Source organism: Megalobrama amblycephala, linkage group LG9, assembly GCF_018812025.1.
Source record: "Megalobrama amblycephala isolate DHTTF-2021 linkage group LG9, ASM1881202v1, whole genome shotgun sequence".
Taxonomy (NCBI): Eukaryota; Metazoa; Chordata; class Actinopteri; order Cypriniformes; family Xenocyprididae; genus Megalobrama; species Megalobrama amblycephala.
In genome coordinates, this window is record NC_063052.1 from 1673309 (window position 1) to 1697143 (window position 23835).

The 23835-nt window shown below is 38.0% G+C and overlaps 1 protein-coding gene across 1 annotated transcript in view; it reads right to left on the minus strand.

Moving 5' to 3' along the window:
* Positions 1-1634: 1634 nt before the first annotated feature.
* Positions 1635-23835, minus strand: part of rims3 (regulating synaptic membrane exocytosis 3) — an 80921-nt gene continuing 58720 nt past the window's right edge. The window contains exons 3-7 of the mRNA XM_048201134.1: positions 6816-6957; positions 5627-5739; positions 4925-5026; positions 4679-4818; positions 1635-3643 (exon numbers count right to left, since the gene is read on the minus strand). Of these exons, the coding sequence (XP_048057091.1) occupies positions 3431-3643; positions 4679-4818; positions 4925-5026; positions 5627-5739; positions 6816-6957 (710 nt within the window). The 3' untranslated portion in view covers positions 1635-3430. The remainder of the gene's footprint in view (positions 3644-4678; positions 4819-4924; positions 5027-5626; positions 5740-6815; positions 6958-23835) is intronic.

Sequence of the window (23835 nt, forward strand, 5' to 3'; positions counted from 1 at the left end):
GCAACACACAATACTAAAATACATCAAACAATTAAAAATGATAAATCAGATGAAACGGTTTTAGTCTGCCTTTAAAAGCAAATCTTTAAGATGCATATAATGATGCAAGCCATGAAAATCAAACAACATTTAGAGTTTGTGCGTTCCATCACACATGAGAGTTTGGACAGACTGAGGCCTTGTCTACACTAATATGCTTTAGTTTGAAAACACATCTTTTTCTCTCCGTTTTGGCCTTCCATCCACACGTGTTTTTGTCCTGCGAAAACAGAGCTTTTTGAAAACGCTTTCCCAAGTGGATAAATTTGAAAATGGAGTATTCACGTTATAGTGTGGACTGTAAAAACTGAAGTGTTTACTCATGTGACGCATATTGAATGTTTTATACCGCTATCGTGCCAGTTATGTGCTATTCACTGTTGCTAAAGATATGTTACTTTGCATACTCTTCATGTTGTAGTCCTGCAAAGATGACAGAAATTTTACTCGCAATTGCGGTCCTGCGGCAAAACATGAGAGCAGTTGCGTTATAGACCAAACATAATGTTGACTGAGTGTGACCTGACTGCATCAGTGAATGGCGAAATATTTTGCCAAATAAAATATTTTGCTGAATAAAAATCCTGCCAGAAGAATAGCATGAGGACTTTTTTATGTCTGTATCATCTCAGTGAGCTTTTATGAGGTTTTACGCATGCGCAGCAAGGTGAATTTAGCGAAATTTAGAGAAACTTTTGGAAAACGCTAGCGTGGACGGAGAGCGCTTTGAAACGAAAACGCCGTTTTGAAATGTATCTGGATTAATGTAGACATAGCCTGAATTATACAAATGTCTTTAAAGGATTAGTTCACTTTTAAATAAACTTTTCCTGATAATTTACTCACCCCCATGTCATCCAAGATGTCCATGTCTTTCTTTCTTCAGTCGAAAAAAAATTAAGGTTTTTGATGAAAACATTCCAGGATTATTCTCCTTAAAGTAGACTTCAATAGGCACCAAACAGTTGAAGGTCAAAATGACAGTTTCAGTGCAGCTTCAAATTGTTCAACACAATCCCAGATGAGAAATAAGGGTCTTATCTAGTGAAACCATCGCTCATTTTCTGAAAAAAATTTGAAAATTATATAAATATAATTATATAAAATTATATTTTAACCAGAAATGCTCATCTGAACTAGCTCTCTTCTTCTTCTCACCTCTATTAGAATTCCAGCAGTGTAGACGCTGCTAAGCATAATACTGCCCTCCACAGGCCAAAGTCTGAACTAATTGTTATATACTATTGAACTAGCATATTGCATATAAAAATTAGTTCAAACTTTGGCCTGTGGAGGGCAGTAATACACTTAGCAGCGTCTACACTGCTGGAATGCTAATAGAGGTGAAGAAGAAGAGAGCTAGTTCAAGATGAGCATTTCTGGTTAAAACTTATATAATTTTCAATTTCTTTCAGAAAATGAGCGATGGTTTCACTAGATAAGACCCTTATTTCTCATCTGGGATCGTGTTGAACAATTTGAAGCTGCAGTGAAACTAATTATGACCTTCAACTGTTTGGTGCCCATTGAAGCCTACTATGAGGAGAATAATCCTGGAATGTTTTCATCAAAAACTTTAATTTCTTTTTGACTGAAGAAAGAAAGACATGGACATCTTGGATGACATGGGGGTGAGTAAATTATCAGGAAAAGTGTATTTAAAAGTGAACTAATCCTTTAATGATTTGGCTAATGATCCATATGGGAACTTAGAAATGAATAATATTCTGGTTCTTATTGATACTGTCACATGTGAATCATATTATATGTGTTACCATCATCTCTGCAGATGATGTGACTGAAAAACTGAATGTGATGAACTGGTACAGAGATCCTACGATATGTAAGGTACCTTCTTCCAATCTGATATATTCAGAAGAACTATGAAAACAAATCTAGATGTGCAGAGGAGGTTGACAGGAGTGGGATGAACACTTTGTATTTTACCTACAGTGCTGCTTTCTTTCCACGAGTTTCCGTAACACCAAAGACTGACTGAAGAAGCCATCTAAAGCCACTCAGCTTCAGAGTCGAAGCTAAAGAAGACTGCTGATTGGACAGGAATAGTCACAATGGCAAAGTTCAAAGACAAAAAGAAAAGTGTCCAGGAGTTTACAGAATACCATTTGTTCTGGGCTTCAAAATCCTGTTGAGCGAGCGACTCCATCACCAGTCCTCATATTGACGTGTATGTGGTTTTTGTTCAGCGTGACCTCCTGAGTTTAACAGGAAATGGAAAAGACCTTTAACAGTTCAGATCCATATGCTGGTAGAAAGAAACCCAAAACTACTTGAGGCGGTAAAGTATAATGCGGCTCCAGCTTCCCAGAAATCTTCGCTACTCGCTACAAGAAAAGTTTTCTTGCTTGCCTGCGGACGACGTTCGGCATATCCCACAATGCAGCAGCTGTGTATGAGGGTTGCTGGTTTAACAGGACAGTTGGTTCTCCTTCAGAGGGTTCGATTCCCTCTGACTATGTCTGCAGCTCGGTGCAGATTGTGTTGTTCAGACAAAAAGTGAGATTAAAACATTAGCAAAATAAATAACCTACCATCTATAAGTCTACATAATTTTAAAGGCAAGCTTAAAATAGCACTTTACATATTTTGCTCAACAAGGGTTGCGAGTTAACGTGCAGAATGCAGTCGATTAATACATAAACACAAATATCGATCTATATATTTATTTATTGAGCTCTCCGAAAAAGAAAAAAAAAGAATACGCTACTTTATGCGACAGGAATCGTGTGCATTTCTAATAAATAACCTGACCTGTGGAGTAAAGCCCTGCCCTTTAAAAGTTTAATAGTGTATGTAGTCTAGTGAGTTTTTCTAACACGTCTTTGTTTTTTTGCATCTCATCTAAGTCATTGACTCTGCTACATATCCATACTCTATAATATAACACTACAGATAATAAGAATTGCTTTGGTTTTTAAAAAATAAAACTTCGGGTTTGGCATAGAGAAATGATTGACCCTTGAGGGTCTGGAACAGCGAGTAGAACCCATTCTGCTTCCCGTGTGACATGACGTCAACACAAATGCTACATTGTCAGGAACATTTCTCAGCAGATTTATTAAATGCCCCTATTGATTGACCTGCAAACAATGGATCTGCATGTAACTAGCCATGACCGATTCCGGACGCCCATACAACCGCATGTTGCTGGTTACACCCATATCCATCTGTGAGGGTGTATGTGTTAAATGTGTCATGCCTGATTTGTATCCAACTCTTAATATCTGTATCAGTAAAGAGGAGCATTCCAGCCCCGGGCGAGTTGGCTGTGTGTGTTCATGCTTTTGGGGTCGTGGCGGGGTATACTGAATGAAGATACACACGTAGAGATAGAGAACACAGGCATATTTAGACGGAGACGTGGATGTGTCTAGGTGCACGAGGGGCTGGTGGCGCTCTCGAGTGAGGACTGGGAGAGTCGGCGTGTCAGAGGGCCGATGCTGGGGTCCGCCAGAGAGGAGGTGGGGAAGAGCTTGTACCAGCCGCCCACCATTGACGACAGATCGAGATCATCCAGGAGGATCTGAGCCATTCCCATGAAACACTTGCTGTCCATGCGGCCGTAATCACCCCACACGATCACCTGGTCAGGTTAAATGGACACGTTTAATATGCAGCGACCCCAAATATGACATATGCACTTGGTGTAGCTCTGGATGCTTAGGAGACACTTAAAAATGTGAATGTCTTAATGTACTTTTTGCCACAGATCAGGCATAACATTATGACCATTGACAGGAGAAGTGAATAACACTGATTATCTCTTTATCATCTGTTAGTGGGTGGAATATATTAGGCAGCAAATGAACATTTTGTCCTCAAAGTCGATGTGTTAGAAGCAGGAAAAATGGGCAAGCGAAAGATATGAGTGAGTTTGACAATGGCCAAATTGTCATGGCTAGACAACTGGGTCAGAGCATCTCCAAAATGGCAGCTCTTGTGGGGTGTTCCCATTCTACAGTGGTCAGAATCTATCAAAAGTGGTCCAAGGAAGGAACACATGGCACCAGGATGCACTATGGGAAGAAGGCAAGCCGGCAGAGGCAGTGTGTGATGCTTTAGACAATGTTCTGCTGGGAAACCTTGGGTCCTGCAATCCACGTGGATGTTACTTTGACATGTACCACCTACCTAAGCATTGTTGCAGACCATGTACACCCCTTTATGGAAACTGTATTCCCTGGTGTCTGTGGCATCTTTCACCAGGATAATGCACCCTGCCACAAAGCAAAAATGGTTCAGGAATGGTTTGAGGAGTACAACAACGAGTTTGAGGTGTTGACTTGGCCTCCAAATTTCCCAGATCTCAATCCAACTGAGCATCTGTGGGATGTGCTGAACAAACAAGACGATCCATGGAGGCCCCACCTCGCAACTTACAGGACTTAAAGGATCTGCTGCTAACATCGTGGTGCCAGGTACCACAGCACACCTTCAGGGGTCTAGTGGAGTCCATGCTTTGATGGGTCAGCGCTGTTTTGGCAGCAAAAGTGGGACCGACACAATATTAGGAAGGTGGTCATAATGTTATGCCTGATGGGTATATATATAGTTAGTATGCTGTTTTCTGAAGAATGTGTTTGTGAAGGATAGTTGGAGTGATTTGGATTTGTATTACCTGTAGCACTTTCCCCTGAGGGGTCTCGTCGAACATCAGGGATTGCTGGAAGGTTGGATCCAGGGTTTTCTTCACCACTTTGGTTTTCTTCTTAGCGAGACACATTCCATTCTCCAGGACATAAACCTTTATATATGTTGCTGATAGAAAAGGAAACATCCCACTATGAAACAGTGTTCTGTGGCCTTACCTAAAAAGTAATGTGGATAAAATGATTCTGCACAGTCATGTTTAATCGTGGGTTACCTGGAATGGTCTTTGAGCCAGGTTTAGGGGTCAGACCTCGGGCCTGCGTGATCTCGACCTCTATTTGACCCCCTCTATCCACCACACTAATGTAAACATCACCTACACAGAGAAAATCAAACAGCTTATCAAAACCTTTGTTTCTGTGCAGACATATTGCAATGGGATCATTCAACAGCAGGTGGAGACAAAGAACAATATATAACCTCCATTCCTGAGAGTTTCTGCCTTGATATTTGATTTGAAACGGAAATTTGATACATATTATTAAATCTAACTCCAGTCCAGTCAACATGGGCTCCTGCAAAGTTTGACATTTATCAGATCTACGTTATTTTGCAGAAAAATTCATTGACAATCAGCTGAGTGCCACAGATTGCTAAAGGATACCATACTATTTCTACAGTATATACTATTTACTGTATACCATGCTCAGTATGCAAATTTACCTACTATAAAGCAAGACATAGCGTGAAAGACTGTATCCCAAATTGCAATATGCTCAACTTGACCTTTCATTTCAAGTGTGATGAATAAAGCTAACGTTTTGCGACTAACTCTTGACACATTAATTGATTACACTGCGTCAAGAGTCAAGACATTTTAATATGAAATGGAATAAAAATGCTAATGAACCCTTTTTATTAACAAAATCTTAATTGCTGTATTCAGCATATACTGCCAAGGACGCAAGTGTCTTACCCATTGGCGGTGTGGCTAATGTCTGACGTCCCACTATCTGGGCGGGGCCAAGGCCATCCAGGAAGTCACTGAATTGGCTCTCAGGGCCCAGGCGAGTGGTGGGGAAGATGAACCTAAAATACACACGTTGAGATGTGTGAAATGTGTGATCTATCAAACTCATCCATACAAATCAGGTTTGTTTCCAACCAATTCAGTATATATAGTGCTGAGAAACTAACTACTTCATCATTTATTGTGAAAACACCTCACATTACACAAAGATGGAATCTTATGAAACCTGTCAATATTTGATCATATTTAGGGCTGCAACTAACAATTATTTTGATAACTGATTAATCTGCTGATTTTTTTTATTAATCAGATGAAAAAGAAATTCAGTAACGCTTTATTGTACAGTGTCATTGTTACACATGTTACATGTAGTTACTGTAGTAATAACTAGAAATTATGAATAATTACATGCATTTTTCAAGTTCAAGTCCTCCGAGGTTAATCTTCTAACTCCTGACTGCTTTGTCGGACAAAATGGCAGATTCGGCGTTATGATTGGTTAGATCGCTTGTCAATCATACTCCTGCTGAAGGGTCAATTAACCCTAAACCAAACACTCATCCTAACCCTATAGTAAGTACATGCAGTTAATTATTATTACTCAGTACCTAAATGTATAATTACACTGTAATACTGACACAAAATAAAGTGTAACCAAAAATTCAATATTTGATAATTACGACAGTAATTAAAACATGATTTTACATTAATTTAATCCATTGTTTTAAAAAGGTTATTACACATTATTTACATTATTTTATCAATTAGTTGTTGCATCCCTAATCATATTACACCACATGACAATTAAGCACATTTCATTAATGTAATGTAAAATAAAAATAAAAATTATATTATTAAAATTGTCTTTATTTTAAACTAAACTACCATGGTCCTAAAAAAGGCTTCTGATTATTTAATATAAATTGTATATTTTTATTCTTTTAATTTTGAAATGTGGACATGTTTTTGTGAGATTCACTCAGATATAAATGCATTTGGATGCAGTGTTTGTAATCTATATATCCAGGTTAAATGTCTATGATGAGGAGTCTGTTTCAACAGACTGTTGTTTAAATATTGCTTAATTAATGAATAAATACAAAATGCTAATTCAATGAGACACATTGTCACTCACGTTCCATCAGAGCTGTTGCTGTTGGTGCTGCCATCTGTTGAATCCTTACTGCCCTGCCGTGTGACACGGTTCCTCATCTCCACGGCGATACCCGTCTCTGTGCTCCGCCGGATGGTGCTGCGTAGCTTCTTTGTTCCACCATCTAAACAAAAACACGCATATGTAACACTGTCACTTTCCATGAATAGAGCACAAAGTTACATGCCCGACACTCTTTAACTCATTAACTGTCCAAAAGGTTTGCAGTATAAATAAAACTTAAAGTATAATAATAATAAACTGCCATAATAGGTAACAAGGTTTTTAAAGTAACAGGGTTGCATATTTAGCCTTAATGAAGCTGTCACTCTATAGTTTGGGACCAAAAGTTGGTTTTGTAGTCATTTATAAACAATTTTTTTTCCTATAAATTTAATTGTTTGACCATTTTCCTAAAATAATGTGGGTAACAGAGCAGGGTTAACATGAACTAAAACTAGTTTATGAAAAAAAAAAAAAAAAAAAAAAGAACTTTAATCACATCATTACTGCATGTCACAAGCTGATTGGCTTCTGCTGATCCTGCAGCCAATGAGATTGCTTGCTCAACATTTAAATAGACATTGTTCGCTGTAAGCTAATCCTATCAGAGTTCCTCTGAAATCCTCCACCTTCCCCAGCTCCACCTGCCTACATTTGCTATGGGATTTATGAATGTCTATTTATGCAGCAGCATATTTTACACGTGTATCTATTAGCAGTAGCAAGTCCATACTTTCTCTGCAAGCAGCAGCAGCAGCAAAGCAGATCTAGTCCGTCAAGACCAAATATATTCAATAACATGCCAAAGCTTTTCAGAGTTGTCATGATTGAAATAAACTAAAATGACAAAAACACACAACAAAATTACTAAAACTTTCAAATTAAAAATATTAATAAAAACTATAATATTATATCAAAGATACTAAAACAACACAATAACATATTATTTACTTGACTTCATGTGACACTCTAGAAAGGATATAAATGATATTAAATAATGATGTGACAATTTTAAGCAATGTTACATTTTTGTAATGAAGGAAATCATACTATAACAGGGTTGCATGTAGAATGTGGGACAAGCTGTCAGTTTAAATAAGATATTAGTTAAAAATAATTTTAAAAACAATAATTGAATATTATTTCAGTCAATTACGTCAAAATTATTACATTGTATGATTACATTACAGTTAGGAAGGTCAAGACCTTTGTACGTTTAATACTTCAAAGTCACAGGACATTGACGTGCAATGGAAAGTGGCACTGATATAAACTCCTAAAATATAATGCCATGAAAAACACTGCATGAACTGCTCAAGTGTTTATAAAAAAGACAGCTAAGCTTATGTAGTCCAGTCATATTTCATACCAGGAGTCATTTAGTTGGGTACTAATGTAAACTCATCTGTACCCATACTCTGCATGGCTTCCAGCTGTTTACAGCTGCTGCATTTAGCTGACATACCTTCTTGCCAAACAATCAATCCAGGCATAGCAGAAGAGCTTGACTACTCAAATGGTTTTGCTTTTGTTCTCAAGCACCAAATATGGAAATCAGAACAGTTAAACCACAAGAAAATGGTGGTTAAATTTGTAACAGGGCTGATCGAAAACAAGTAGGTGATAATAAACAATGCCTAATTATAACTTCCCAACTAAAAACTCTCATGTTTCATGTGCCCAGAGGCTACCGTGTGGAAGTCACCAGGGAGTTATAAAGTGCTACATCCATTAGCAAGTACATAGTGGTAAACCCCATGCTGTTGAACTCCAAAAATGACAACAACAACAAAAAAAGCAAAACCATACTGACCATCTGATTCATAATGCACACAAAACTGGAAAGCACTTGTGATCGCCATCTCCAATCAGCCCGCTCAGAAAACTGTGTTTACAGGGAACCGGGTGGATTTTACGAGAGCTATTTTCCAAGTTCTTGACTTCAAATCTTTCAAAGATATTTAGGTGTATTTGAGGCACTTAGTTGCAAGTTTACATGTCAAAGTGGGCTGCTCTCCCAGAATGTAGGGGTTACAACGGGGCTAAATGAAAAGTTCTATGCTAATGTGATCTAACAATGTTAGTGTTACAGATTTATTTAGCAAGTTAGAATAGATAAAATTAAAGAATATATTTTGAGAGTTGTTAATCATTTTCAGTTTTGTAATTTCAGTAAGGTAATTATTAAGTCAACAGTTTTTCAACTGAAAAATATGCAAAAGTATGGTATTTGGTTTAAAAAGTGCCCCTACTGTTGGTGTTAAAGGCATAATTGACATGATAATAAATAGCTGGCTGATTTTTCCTTTTGTTGACATGGTTAGATTCAAATGGTGAATATCATTTTTTAAATTGGCTATCCACCCTATGCAGGATACACACTGCACGATAAAGTCAATTTAAAGAATTGATACAGGAAATAACGTAAGATCATGAGTGAGTTCTCACTCGAGACTGGATTTCTTCTTGTTAAAATGATGCACGGAAGAAGCTTGTGATCCAAGTTGTCTGTGCACTGATTTGCAGCGAAAAAAAAAAAAAAGAAGATGAAGAAGAGAATGGTTGTTTGCAGAAGACACATTTGCTGATGTTTTATTGCAGGTCTATGACTCCTCCTCCTGAACCTTCCCTTGCCCTGTATCTTGCGCTCTGATTGGCTGTAGGTTGTCGCCGATGTAATTTCCAGTCAAAACACATTTCACGATAGGACTCTGAGGTCCTGTTTACACCTGGTATTAAAGGCCAGTGCCCGGTTGCATAAAGCACCTTAAGTGTAATTTTCCCTTAAGATCGCCCTTATGTTTCCCTTAAACTTAAGGGTGTTGCAGAAAATAACCGTTAAGTATTACTTAAGGGTTTCTTTAGGTGAAATGTCATAAACCCTAAGAATTTCCCTTAAGTAGGCCTATGTATTTTTCACTTAAGTAATCCCTTAAAAAAACGTAAGTGTTGCATAAAGCCCCTTAACCGTCATTTCCCTAAGTATAACATAAAGTTAGGAAAACTTCACCTTAAGTGTTACACGGAGTGAGCAGGTTCAATCCAAGTCTTCTAACGAGACACGATCGACTGCTCTATATGATAAACAAATTGTACTTAAGTGGTATATTCACATAAACATTGATGAAATCACATATGTAGCACATATCTTATATGGTCAACGGAAGCGCAAACGTGCGCGCATCACACGCAAAAACAAACCTCATTGGTTCTTGCGCGCACGTTTGAGCTTCCGACACAGCCGTAATCATATGGATGTTTTTCAATAAATGGACATAAATGATGAGAGAATATTAAAAATATCTTTATTTGTTATCTAAAGATGAATGAAAGTCTTATGGGTTTGGAACGACATGAGGGTGAGTGAATGACGGCAGAAATCTCAATTTTGAGTAAACTATCAATTTGAGTTTCTCGTCTGGTCGTTCTCTTTCATATTCAGTTTTCTTTTTTGTTTTCCTTATCCATCTTATGTTGTTTTCTGTGAAAACTTACCACGATATGTATTAACAAATAACGTGTCCATGGCAACAGTAGAATTTTATAACGGCAAAACCTGGGTTGCTGTCGTGAAACACTTAACGGTTTCCCTTACCTAAGTGAACAGTTTAAGAGATTATATGCAACACCCTTAAGTCATTCCCTTAGTTAAGGGGAAATCACGCCTTAAGTGTCATACTTAAGGGAAAAACTTAAGGTGCTTTATGCAACCGGGCACAGAACACACCAAGTCGACGCCGACGAACTAGTGGCGACAAAAGCAGACTGAGGGGTTGGCTCACGTCGGCAGCGTCTGTATCCAAAGTTGCCCTGACACACCAAACCGACGCTAAACAGCCGACGGCCAAGTAGCACATCAGTTCTGCGCCTGCGTGAGATGTAATGCCTTTCCGAACCAGCAGGTGGTAGTATCTGAACAGCCAATCAGAATGATCAGATGGCCCGACGGACCGACGAGCTCCAACGCCGATTCAACATTTCGAATCGGCCGGAAAAAGGCCGACGAGGACCAACTTCAGCCAACGGAGTGGAAAGGCAGGAACACACCAAGCCAACGGTCGGCAGTCTGGCAGTTTTTCTTCGTCGGCCGACTAAGTTTTCTCAGTGTGTTCTGCACCGTTGGCTGAAGTTGGTCCTCGTCGGCTTTTTTTCAGCCGATTCGAAATGTTAAATCGGCGTTGGAGCTCGTCGGTCCGTCGGGCCATCTAATCATTCTGATTCGCTGTTCAGCTACTGCCACCAGCTGGTTCGGAAAGGCATTTCATCTCACGCAGGTGCAGAACTGACGTGCTACTTGGCCGTCGGCTGTTTAGCGTCGGTTTGGTGTGGCAGGGCAACTTTGGACACAGACGCTGCCGACGTGAGCCAACCGCACAGTCTGCTTTCGTCGCCACTAGTTCGTCGGCGTCGACTTGGTGTGTTCTGGCCTTTAATACCAGGTGTAAACAGGACCTCAGAGTCCTATCGTGAAATGTGTTTTGACTGGAAATTACATCGGCGACAACCTACAGCCAATGAGAGCGCAAGATACAGGGCAAGGGAAGAAAAACTGCCCGACGGCCAACTGTCGGCTTGGTGTGTTCCTGCCTTAAGATGCATTTTGGTCGATCTGATCACAAGTGGACGACGCTAAATACAGGTGTAAAGGAGGTATAAATAATTTTAAGCTTGTCCACATTCAACCACTTCCAGAGGTAGTCGAAAAAGCATTCAACTGGATTGCTTTCGTAGTGTAGATGCTCATGTGGTCAAATGTGTTCGAACAGCCACAAAAGACAGCTTACTCTCTGCCTACTAATGCGTAAACATTATGGGAAGCGCGCTAGCCAGACAGGATTTAAACTTTGAATTAGTATAGTATCTGTATATAATATTAACTTACATATTATGCAAAACATTTGTATCAATACTGGGTGCCTTTTGCACCATGCTGGTGAGCCTTTTACCCAGAGTGTGGGTCACCTACATTTTATAAGATTTTTAAACAAAACAAACTACTTTTATGATTTATTTTCTCACAAAACATGTTATTCCATCAATGTTCAATAATCACAATAAAAAAGGAATTCTGCAATCATACACTATGGGAGCAGTGAAAAGCACATTTCCCTTAAGGTGTGCTTTAGCCATGTTGTACTCTGCTATAACTCAAAGGTCTGGCTAGATGAGACTCTGGGGTGGTTTCGTGTTGACTGTGCCTTTAATTCTTTCAGATGACCATGAGTTTGTAGAATGATGGCAGGCGACACACAAACCTGGAAGATGCACAAGACAAGTGCACCCAGCAATCTGTTACAGCCAAGCAATGACGGCCAAGCTGCTGACCTCACCATATAAAGTGAGAGAGGAGAAGGAAGAGAGAGAGGGAGAAACAGGCTGCAGCTCAGCTGATGTTAAGAAAGAGATAAAGAGAAAAACATGGCGCTCTATTCTGTGCCAAAAGATGACATCTCGGAGGTGATGTAAGGTGTAGAGCAACAGAAAGTGATGACTTCATAATTACCTCCTGGATCAGATAGGAGCCGATAAGACCATGAGCCGAGGGACTAACGCTCTGATATATGAATACTATTGTTTGTTTAAAGTGATAGTTCACACAAAATTAAAATTTCATCATGGTAACACTTTATAATAACTTTCATTAATAAATTAATAACAAACATTATATAATGCTTAACCAATCATTAGTTAATATATATTTAAATAGCTATAAATATAAGATAATCTGCTTATTAATGTTTACTAATGGACTACTTAAACATTACATAATGATTAACAGATCATTATTTAAAGTAAATTTGATATGCTTACAAATGAGATTAAACTTTCAATCATGATCATGATCTTCTTAAAAATCTACAAATGATTTTAACAGATGTTATACAATGATTAAAAGCTTATTTGTTAATGTACATTTGAATGCTAACAATTGTCATTAAACTTCACTTAACCTGGTCTCGTGGGAGAGACGTACCCGTGGGCGCGTTTTCACGAGACACAAAATTACGTACCGGCGCGTGCGTCTGGCTGCAGTTTCCGACAGAAACGAACGCTAGAGGCCGGTAAAACGTCAATGAGCTTTTTGGCTCGTTTTCACACACGGTTTCGAAGACGGCCGGGGTCGGATTATGGATTCATAAAGACTCGTTTTGACGTCTCCTCGCGCAATATCATGTCACGACTTCAAAACGCTTCTTACCGGAGTGGCCGATTTGTAAACGAACGTACTTTGGACTTTCCGGCTCTACGCGTTTTGCTTTTTTTGGCTGCAACCAAGCTTGCTCGGTAGCTCAGCCGATACGGAGTTGGACTTACGACGAGGAGTCGATCCCCCCCCCTGCCTGGGTACGAATTCGATCACCACGCCGATTTGTCTAAAAAGCAACGTCATAAAAACTTACCGTATTCACCCTAGTATCTGCTTCAGCCAAAAAAAAAAAAGAACACGCTTTTAGCGCCGCTCAGTGGACATTTCACATCGAAACTGCAGCAAGACGTACGCATCGGTACGTATTTCGCGACTCGTGAAAACGTGCCCACGGGTACGTTTTCATCATGAGACCAGGTTGACTTCACTTCATATATTACCTCTGCACTTTTTTACATTTACAAATGTACATATGCAAAAAGGTGTTTGGTAGCTATGAGTGATCCGGACAGAAAATTTTACAATATAAGAATTGCTGGTTCCACTTTACATTAAAGGTGCAGTAGGTGATCTGGGAAATGCTACTGCTAGCCTGCTAGCATTGAAAGCATACGATCACTCCCTCCCTGCAAATCACCGTCCAAAGCCACGCCTCCTCCAAAACACATGAACACACACAGAGCTCAGTTATAAGAGAAGGCATTAAACTATACCTCATGTCTCAAAGCACATAACATTACAATAATAACGAACGTAAACAACTTAGAGAGCTTGTACCTGACTGCTGCAGATTAATTAGGGTGTTGATACTGTTTCCACAGGTTGCCATCTCTTAATTATGGAAGTTATGGCGTGAATGCAGCATAAGCTCATTGTTTTGATTAGGTAGGAACTGTAAAAGTTGGCTGCTGTTTGTTTGCGCTGCTCTGTAAATAGGGGGGTGTCTGTATAAACTCTGCATAGCATGAACCACACTGATGACTTAGGATTCTGCGCGAACAGATGATAAATAGTTACAAATGATAAATAGTTTAAACTTTAGATTGGGTACTGCAAAACACATGAACAATTAATAAATGATTTGTAAATATGTGTAAATAGGGTGAATTCAGGTCTTTTTACCGTGGGACACATTTACCAAAATTACCATTTACCAAGTCCAATGCCTACAAAGGTACTAAATGATTACTAAACGTTTATAAACATTTACAAATAATGAATAGTTTCAACTAGATACTTTTGGGTACTGCAAAAACATGAACAAACAATTAATAAATTATTTGTAATGACGTATAAACAGTAGAAGTCTGCATACACACCACAACAAACAAATACCAAATGTGTGACCTTTACAGACTGTGGCTATGAGTTAACGAATAATGTGTTAACATGAACAGTGTGAAGTGCGTAAAATTACTAATTTTATTTTTTAAATGTAAAAAAGTGCATTAGGTAATATATAAATTGAAGTTTGTTAGCATTCAAATGTACATGAACAAATAAGCTTTTAATCATTGTATAACATCTGTTAAAATCATTTGTGGATTTTTAATAACTGCATGGTCATATGAATTGAAAGTTTAATGACTTTTGTAAACGTTTTAAACAACTGTAAACAATTTACATTAAATAATGATCTGTTAATCATTATGTAATATTTAATAAGTTCATTAGTAAAACAATAACAAGCACATTATCCCATATTTCTAGCTATGTAAATATATATTTTAACTAATAATCTGTTAAGCATTAATGTTTGTTAATTATTTATTAATGAAAGTTATTATAAAGTGTCACCGAGCATCCATATAATCAAGTTTTCAAAGTACGGAAGGCTAAAATTGAGGGAAACTCTCATTTTGACAAGATTTAGGTAATGTACAGTCAGCTGGTCATTATAAATTCAAATATAAATTATTGCTGCTAATACAGAGCTTAACGCATAAATAAATATATAGATGAACTGGAAATATTTATGAGGTGAAATGTTTTTATGTGAGAAGAGATGCACTATGATACAAGAGACTTTAATTGCTTTGTCTTTTGTTTAGACTCATATAAAAATGTTTGACTGCAGAATGTCACAGTTGACCACTCAGAAAGTATTGCTTACAGTGAGAGATCAAAACCTCAAGAGTTTCAAAATAGTCTGAGAATAAGAAACAGTGCATAAAAAATGCACTGTGAATTAAGCTATGTTTTAATTAAACTGATATGAATAACAATAGTGTTGTTTTTGCAAAAGAATATGGATAGACAATCTGCAGAACTGTTGCATTTCCAGCAAACACTTGCTTACTGTCATGGTGCTCACAGTCTTTAAAAATAAAATAACTGCAAGAGTGAGACACAGAGAGAACAAGAACAGCTTTCTAAAAATACAGACAGAACATGAACAGTGTGAGCCACAGGAACACAGAGCAAGAAGATCGCAGTCAGATGCACACAATTCACTGAGGTGTTCATTTAAAAATGAACTACTTCTGATTTGGAAAGACAGTTGATGCCAAACACACCACAGACTCAATGGCAAGCAAATGCTTGGGAAATATACAGTATGTGACATTTCAGAACAGATACTTTGAGGAACAAAATAACTACATGTTGTGTTCTTATATAAACATGTTATTTTACAAGAATAACTGGCTGGCTGTGAGGTAGTGAAAAGGAACTTCACTTGACACTTTGTTCGGTGTCGCTAATGCGACTGAGGCATGTTGATCCCTCGAGCAGGTCTATATTTGTGATGGTGTTAAATCTATGTTTTGTAGTGGAATAAAGTGGCCACCAAGCTCAGAGACATAGAGAACAGGAACAGTCTGTCTCTGTGTGTGTGTGTGTTCATGGAGTCTTTGTTTAAAATGAATTTCCTAAATTATTTTTGCAGGTTCCCCAAATACTCCCCCATTTGCCATTGGTTGGCCAAACAGCTATCCCACCCCAAACTCACGCCATTGATTGGTTGGTGTGTTTTGTGTGAATGTGTTTTAGTCCTCTAAAGTAAATTACAGGGTCTTAAAAAATATCCCACACTCCGAGTAAAATATGGTAATTTTGAATTTCATTAAAAATTTCACAATTGCGAATTTAAAATCTCACAATTTTACTTTATATAGCACAACTATGTTGTTTAAAAGACTGCTCGTCATAAGAACAGGCGAATCTCAACATAACACCGACTGTTAAGTAACAGTTGGGGTGTACGCCCTCAATATTTGCATATGTCAGCCCATGTTCCCAACATTATGAAAGGCATAAGACAAGGGCAGCCAGTATTAACGTCTGGATGTGCACAGCTGAATCATCAGACTAGGTAAGCAAGCAAGGACAACAGCGAAAAATGGCAGATGGAGCAATAATAACTGACATGATCCATGATATCATGATATTTTTAGTGATATTTGTAAATTGTCTTTCTAAATGTTTCGTTAGCATGTTGCTAATGTACTGTTAAATGTGGTTAAAGTTACCATCGTTTATTACTGTATTCACGGAGACAAGAGAGCCGTCGCTATTTTCATTTTTAAACACTTGCAGTCTGTATAATGCATAAACACAACTTCATTCTTTATAAATCTCTCCAACAGTGTAGCATTAGCCGTTAGCCACGGAGCACTATCAAACTCATTCAGAATCAAATGTAAACATCCAAATAAATACCATACTTACGCGATTAGACATGCTCCATGACGAACACTTTGTAAAGATCCATTTTGAGGGTTATATTAGCTGTGTAAACTTTGTTTATGCAACGATAGAGTCGAGAGCTCTGGGGGGGCGGAGAGCGCGAGCAATTAAAGGGCCAGCAGCATGAATCGGTGCATAGTTAATGATGCCCCAAAATAAGCAGTTAAAAAAATTATTTAAAAAAAATCTATGGGGTATTTTGAGCTGAAACTTCACAGACACATTCAGGGGACACCTTAAAGGCATCTTTACACAGAAAAAGCGGCACAGAAACCAACTCTGAAGCGGCATAAATTCACAAAAATGTGCATTTACACAGACTGTTTAATGCTCCTCTGAAGCGGCATAAATGCATTTACACAGGAATTAAAATCGCGGGAAACAATGCTTTGAAAATAAGTATTTCAAAACTAACAGTTTTAACAAAATTAATTTAAAAATAATTAAATAATAAACAATGAAATATAACTCGAAATAAAAAAATAGGAAAATGTAAAGTAGTAAACTGCGTGCTATATCTCACGCTTTGATGTTTGTCATAATAAAAATTGAACGATGCAACAAAAAATTATTCATTATTACACCGGGTAGTTCACAACAGGATTAAAAGAGGTCGAACATTTTTTTTTTTTTTTTTCAAAAAGACAGAAACAACAAATGATGCTAGCATTTGCGCGTATCAGGCAGCAGCAGATCACCAGATAGACCTGTCGTGTGTGGGTGAAATATCGTCCTCAAGGAGATGATTTTTGGAATATAATATAACAGTACACAATCACAGTGACGCCGATTGTGTTAAGTTACATTTACCTTATCTGAGAAAAATATAGCAGCGCATTGATCTGACAGTCTCTTCATGGGAAGATTACAAACGGCGAAAGCCAATTGATGACCCACGACGATTCTCTGCTGTTATTTTGGTGGTTTTGCTTCACGATGTGAGTACAGGACTCTTTTACTTCTATGCCCCTTGTTGGAAGACGATATTTTTATTATTTGCTCTAAGTTATATGTTTCGTCTCCTGCTTCTTGAATCTCGCGCCACCTGAGCTGACTAGAATGCTTTTGGTTGTCATGACAATGACGTAGTTTAGAGCGGCTATATTTCACGTTCATTTACACTGAACCAGAACAGTATCAGACTCGCCTTTGATACTAGGGGCTGAGGTGGGTCAGACCCGGTGTATTTTAGGTCTTCTTTAACACGGCATTGCGTCTTTACACTGAATTCTGAGCAGGTACAGACCCGCTTCAGAACAGCCATAAATCGGCTGTGTAAAGATGCCTTTAGACTTATATTACATCTTGTAAAAAAACGTTCGATGGCACCTTTAAAAGGTGTTGTCTTCACATCTACAGCCGGTGGAAAAGAAAAGTGATTCAGGACTCAGGCAGAAATCATGTTCATGGATGAGAATATTAACATTACTGTAGTATGGAGCAGAGCAGGGCCAAGTGCTGTACGAGCAGAAATGAGGCCGTTAGAGCGATTGCTAATGAGAGACGAGCGTGATACACGTCTCGAAAGAAGCAGAGCTTTTATTATGCCGCATTTGGCGGATCCGCTTCTTCCAGTCAAGCGTATGTGGAAAACGCAGCAATGTTTTATCATATTAGATACGTTTGTGTGTTGAAAGTTGTTATAGTGCTACTCTGCATTAGATCGAGGCTACTATGAGACACTTGTTGCACACTGCAGTAAGCTAGATCGATGTTAGGCATGGTAAAACATGGTACTTGCTGTAAATCAAGCAAACGAGATTTTAACAATTAAACAAGACTTACTGTTTTGAGATATAACATGATTAGTTTTCTGTAGATGAATGTATCCATCCAAACAGTTGCTCATCGTCTAATAAAACACATAATATATGAAAGCGTCTTTAGTGTTTTCATGGTTTCTACAAAATAAAACCGTAAATCAAGGGTAATGCGGGTATGATGTCATTGATGTCATGGACACAGTCCGTGTCCTGGTTAAATGCTTATTTCTCTGGATTTAAACATTCTTGGAAGCATTTGGGATAATGTAAGTACACAAGTCAACAAAATATATAACATTGTTCTAGTGGTTTTTGGATATTTTAATCCAAAAATCTTACATATTGTGCCTTTAAAGGTAGGGTAATTGTAAATTTAAATCAACTTTATGTCACATTTTATATCACACTTAGACTTTGGTGCTTGTAATTGTGAGTGTGTGTCTCAAAATTGGGATTTTAAATCAATTTACACAATATACTCTGTGAAGGAAGCATTCTCGCATTCACAATCACACATACAGACCTCTGACTGAACCATCTAATTTTATATGTATTATTCCTGGTAAGTTTTCCTTTGCATTGAAAGTAACATATGTTGAGGGGTGAAAGCTTTCTCCAAGATGCTTATAAAACACATTTATATCTTTCTATATACAGCTCTATCTCCTGTCTATTTCTTCCCTTCTCAGTCCTTGTCATTCGACAGCTATTCCCTTGTAGCCAAACGCCTACTCTGCCTGTTTCACCCAGAAGCCTCTCGCTACTGATCCACAGTAAATACCAGAACAGCGGGAGAGTCTGTCCTTTGGGACACTTTGATGAAATATTAAACAGTGCAGCTCAGAGAGGGAGAGAGAGAGAGCGAGGGAGGGATGGGGTTTGTTAGAACCGGGGCTAAGGGCAAGAGGTGCTAAAAAGATTCATCCAAGTCCACGTGACACCTTCCCGAGAACAGCAGCAAAGCCTCACATGCAGCCTAAAGAGCGATCCACCTGTTTCTCAGAGTTAAATGAAAGTGCATGTGCACAGATGCACACAAACATGCCATTTTCACCTTCACACAAAACCTGTTTCCACCTGCAGCTATGCTGAACAGCTCATCAATGTTGTCATGCGCACCATCAACTGCGTCTCTAAAAAAGGGAAGTGCCTTGCATGCTGGAGACACATCTTTCTGTCTGGTATCTGTGGCAACAGCCTGCTCTCTCCAGACAGATATCATGGGGTACAGACATTTTAGATTAACTCGAGCTAAAAATATACTGCCTTATCGCCCAACAGGACACAACTAATCAATGGCTGATATTTCAGGAAGATCTGTGTGTGGGTGGTCTGTGAAGGGGCCGGTGATGTGAAGGAGAATCTAATTAGGGGTCTTCCACGAAATAAACAGTTTATTCACAGACTAAATATGTATCAGGAAATATCTGACAGAAGCTTTTTCATAAGGGTAGACTGCTGAGAAAGTTATTGGTAGACTGATGATATGCTCATCTGAGGTACAATGGGTTTGTTCAGAACTGCATACTACCACACTGCTCACACTTTTTTGTAATATGCAGTATAGGGGTGGGCCATATGACATATATATAATGCGTGACTGTAGTAATGTGTCAACAGGTAGAGATTTTGCAATGATGTTTATCGCATGATAGATAAAGATGTGGACAGGACTGCTTTATGTTGTTTACAAATATAATGAAACTTACAGAGATCGACATGGTTTACATTCAAAAATTTGACAGAGCACAAACTGTTAGAAATGCTGCTGCTGCATGAATAGACATGAATAAATCCCGTAGCAGATCTAGGCAGGTGGAGCTGGGGGAGGTGGAAGGTTTCACAGCAAATCCGCTGCAGGACTAGCCCACAACAAAAACTGAACCAAACGACAAAAATGCATTAAAAAAAAAAAAAAAAAAAAAAACGTAGCAAAATTTTCTGCCTCCAGTCAGTATCTATCCATTTGGCCTTTTACAGATAAAATGGTATGCGTAAAGATGTCACTCTTAAAAAAATGAATTGTTACATATGTTTTGGTGTATTGCAAAATAAATTTGCCCTTGAGCTGTTTCTATACATAATTTTGCACGAATTCTATGGAGTCAAATTAATGCCTTAAAGTTTTGCACAAAAATAAAGTTTTGCAAAACACAAAAAAGAATTGAGCAATAAAAAAATGTTTTGCAAACAAAAATAAAGAATTGCAAAGGAAAATAAAGTAGTGCAAAAATAAAAATATAATCAATTACAAAAATCAATGACAGCTGTAATCCTATTTTATCTTTGCCACATATTTTCCATGCTCAAACCTACTAAATCATTTGCAACGCTCTTTTTATTCTGCGTTTCAGTCAAGCGTGCGCTCACGATACCGGTTTTCTTTTGCGCTGCACTTTTCTGTGCGGATCACTTTATGGCACTGGTTTGACGTGGGGGTGGAGTCAAGAAACGGGGGCACACCCCCGCGAAATGCATTGGAGGGGAACGTAATCGGCGACAGGTGAAATAATTCTTTGACATGGTTAAAAATAATGAATGGTTTGATTTTGTTGGTTTGTTTAGCATATGTTGTCGCCGATTACGACCCCCTCCAATGCATTTCTTATAGTAATATGACCCGTTGCTCTCTGTCTCACTGCCTGTATCCACTTTTGTGTCCTTAAACATTCTTTTTTGGGGGTCGACAGCTTATAAAAACTTATTTCTGGGTTTTTTAGCTTATTAGCTGTATACCTTGTCACACAGCAGCTTTTAGGCATTGTTCTGTTTTTTGTAATGAGTCAGAAAAGACAAGAAGGCAGCCTGGAGACAGTTGGATTGTTTAATAAATGCGCTTTGTCTCTATGCTTGATCTGTTCTGTTGCGATCTGCGTCTCCTGCCGATGACGTGTTTCGCGGGGGCGTGCCCCCGTTTCTTGACTCCACCCCCACGTCAAACCAGTGCAAAAAGAAAACCGGTATCGTGAGTGCACACTTGACTGAAACGCAGAATAAAATGAGCGTTGCAAATGATTTAGTAGGTTTGAGCATGAAAAATATGTGGCAAAGATAAAATAGGATTACAGCTGTCATTGATTTTTGCAATTGATTATATTTTTATTTTTGCACTACGTTATTTTATTTTGCAATTTATTATTTTTGTTTGCAAAACTTACTTTTTTCTGCTCAATACTTTATTTTTCCTTTGCAATTCTTTATTTTTGTTTGCAAAACATTTTTTTATTGCTCAATTCTTTTTTTTGTTTTGCAAAACTTTATTTTTGTGCAAAACTTTAAGGCATTAATTTGACTCCATAGAATTCTCTATCTTTTGGCTCCAAGATATCCCAAAAAATTTTGTAAAATGGAACGTGTAATGGGGCAGTTGAAATAGTTACCTCATGTGACCATACTATTCGCATTAAATTCGTTTCCAAACACATTTTCAATGATCAACACTTCAAAAACATTGCAAATAGTCATCAATGACGCTCTTCACTGAGCGCTTACACAGATACGCATGGGAGAATTTGACAGCAGGCGTCTATAGCGGACCAGTCGCCGCTTTCAAATTCAAACACTTCCATGTTCTTTCAAAAGTTCCCGTGCATTGATCATTGTAGCCAATCACAGACATATCCGTTGAGCATGTGAACACAATGGCCAATCAGAGGTGTTTACGAATCCGCTCAACAGCGCTCAAAGCATCACATTTTTAAAATTTCAGTACTGATTGAATAATATATGAAACAATACACATTTTCAATAAGTATTTTTTTTTAAAAATAGCAGGCCATGTATAGTGCACAGCATGCAGTAAGATGTATGTTGATATTGTATTCTGGCAATGTAATATACTTTACTATTGTTTTCAGCTGTGCAGTATGCACTTTGTTGGTATTCTGTGCTAACAACAACAATGTATCATGCAGTTTGAATGTGTAGCATATTATTTGAAATACTGATTTCTCATTGTATACCTACTACATAATATTTTTGCATGCTATTTATTAAAATAAGTAGTAAATATATATAGTATACTTCACAGAATTCAGTAAGCAGTACGCTAGTACTCCATTCCAAACATAGCCTTATCTAGAGCAGACTTAGATCTTTTATTTATTTCTTTTATATTAGGTCTTGCATACTATAAACCAGCAAAGTAGTATGCGGTAAGTAAGCATTACGCTAGTATTCCATTCCAAGCACAGCCATGGTCATTTGTCCAGTTGATAACACTGTAGCACTAATACGTTTCATTTTCCATCAGGACTTAATGCATATGTTTGTCGACTTGCTTTGTGCCTCGTCGGCTGTCTTGACGCCTGCCTGAGAGACTCATTAGACCTCTCATCACAGCAGGAGGCACCCGTAACACATTATATACTGTTCCTCCCATCTCCATGACGATGAGCATCGCAGATGAGAGACTGATATGAAGTGGATGACAGCGAGGGACAGGGAACAAGAGAGTAAACAGACAGAAAGAGAGATGGGGTGCAGAGGATGAGTGGTAGGGTGGGGTTTCTATTTTTAAGTCTGTAGTCAGGAATATCTCGGCCGAGGGAAAGGGAACTGTGGAGCTGCAGACAACATGCTCAGACAATAACCGACCACTGCCTCCTCAAAACTCAAAGCCTCACATGATTATCTTCAATCATCCTTAAATCTGATCATAGAGATTCTTAAAATGGTGTCAAACGCAAATCATATCTACACTTTGCTGTGCAGTTCAAGTTTTATGAATCTCTGATCAAACATTAAGCCAAGAGTATACTTCAGTTTTTGGTAACATTTTAGAATACTGATCCTTCATTAATGAATAACTACACAGGAACAAATGAATAATGCATTATTAACACTCTAGTAACTACTATTTAACTAACAAGAAACTCTGATTAATGAATTAGTAAGTAATAGTGCTCAGTTGTAGGTGGTATTTCACTATTAACTAATCAGTAACTACTGTTTTTTCATACCTCTAAGAGAACTACTAAGAACTACTATATACAGGTTCATAATTAACATGAATGATGCATAATTTATAATTAATTCTAAAGTAAAGGCCCTGGTAAACCACTAGTAATGACTGAAGTACTTAAAAAAGAATTACTAATTATTTGGATCAGTATTCTAAAATGAAAAACATGATAACTCTCTAGTAACTACTGTAGTCATTGTAAACTTTTGATGTTTTTGTATGTTTTTGTACAGTAATTCCTTATGATATATTTGGTAACACTTAAGTAATTACTAGTGGGTTACCATGATCTTCACTTTAGAATACTGATCCAAATAATTAGTAGTTCCTTTAGAAGGATGTAGTAACACTTAAGTAATTACTAGTGGGTTACTATGATCTTCACTTTAGAATACTGATCCAAAAAAGAAGTAGTTACTTTAGAGTTATATAGTAACT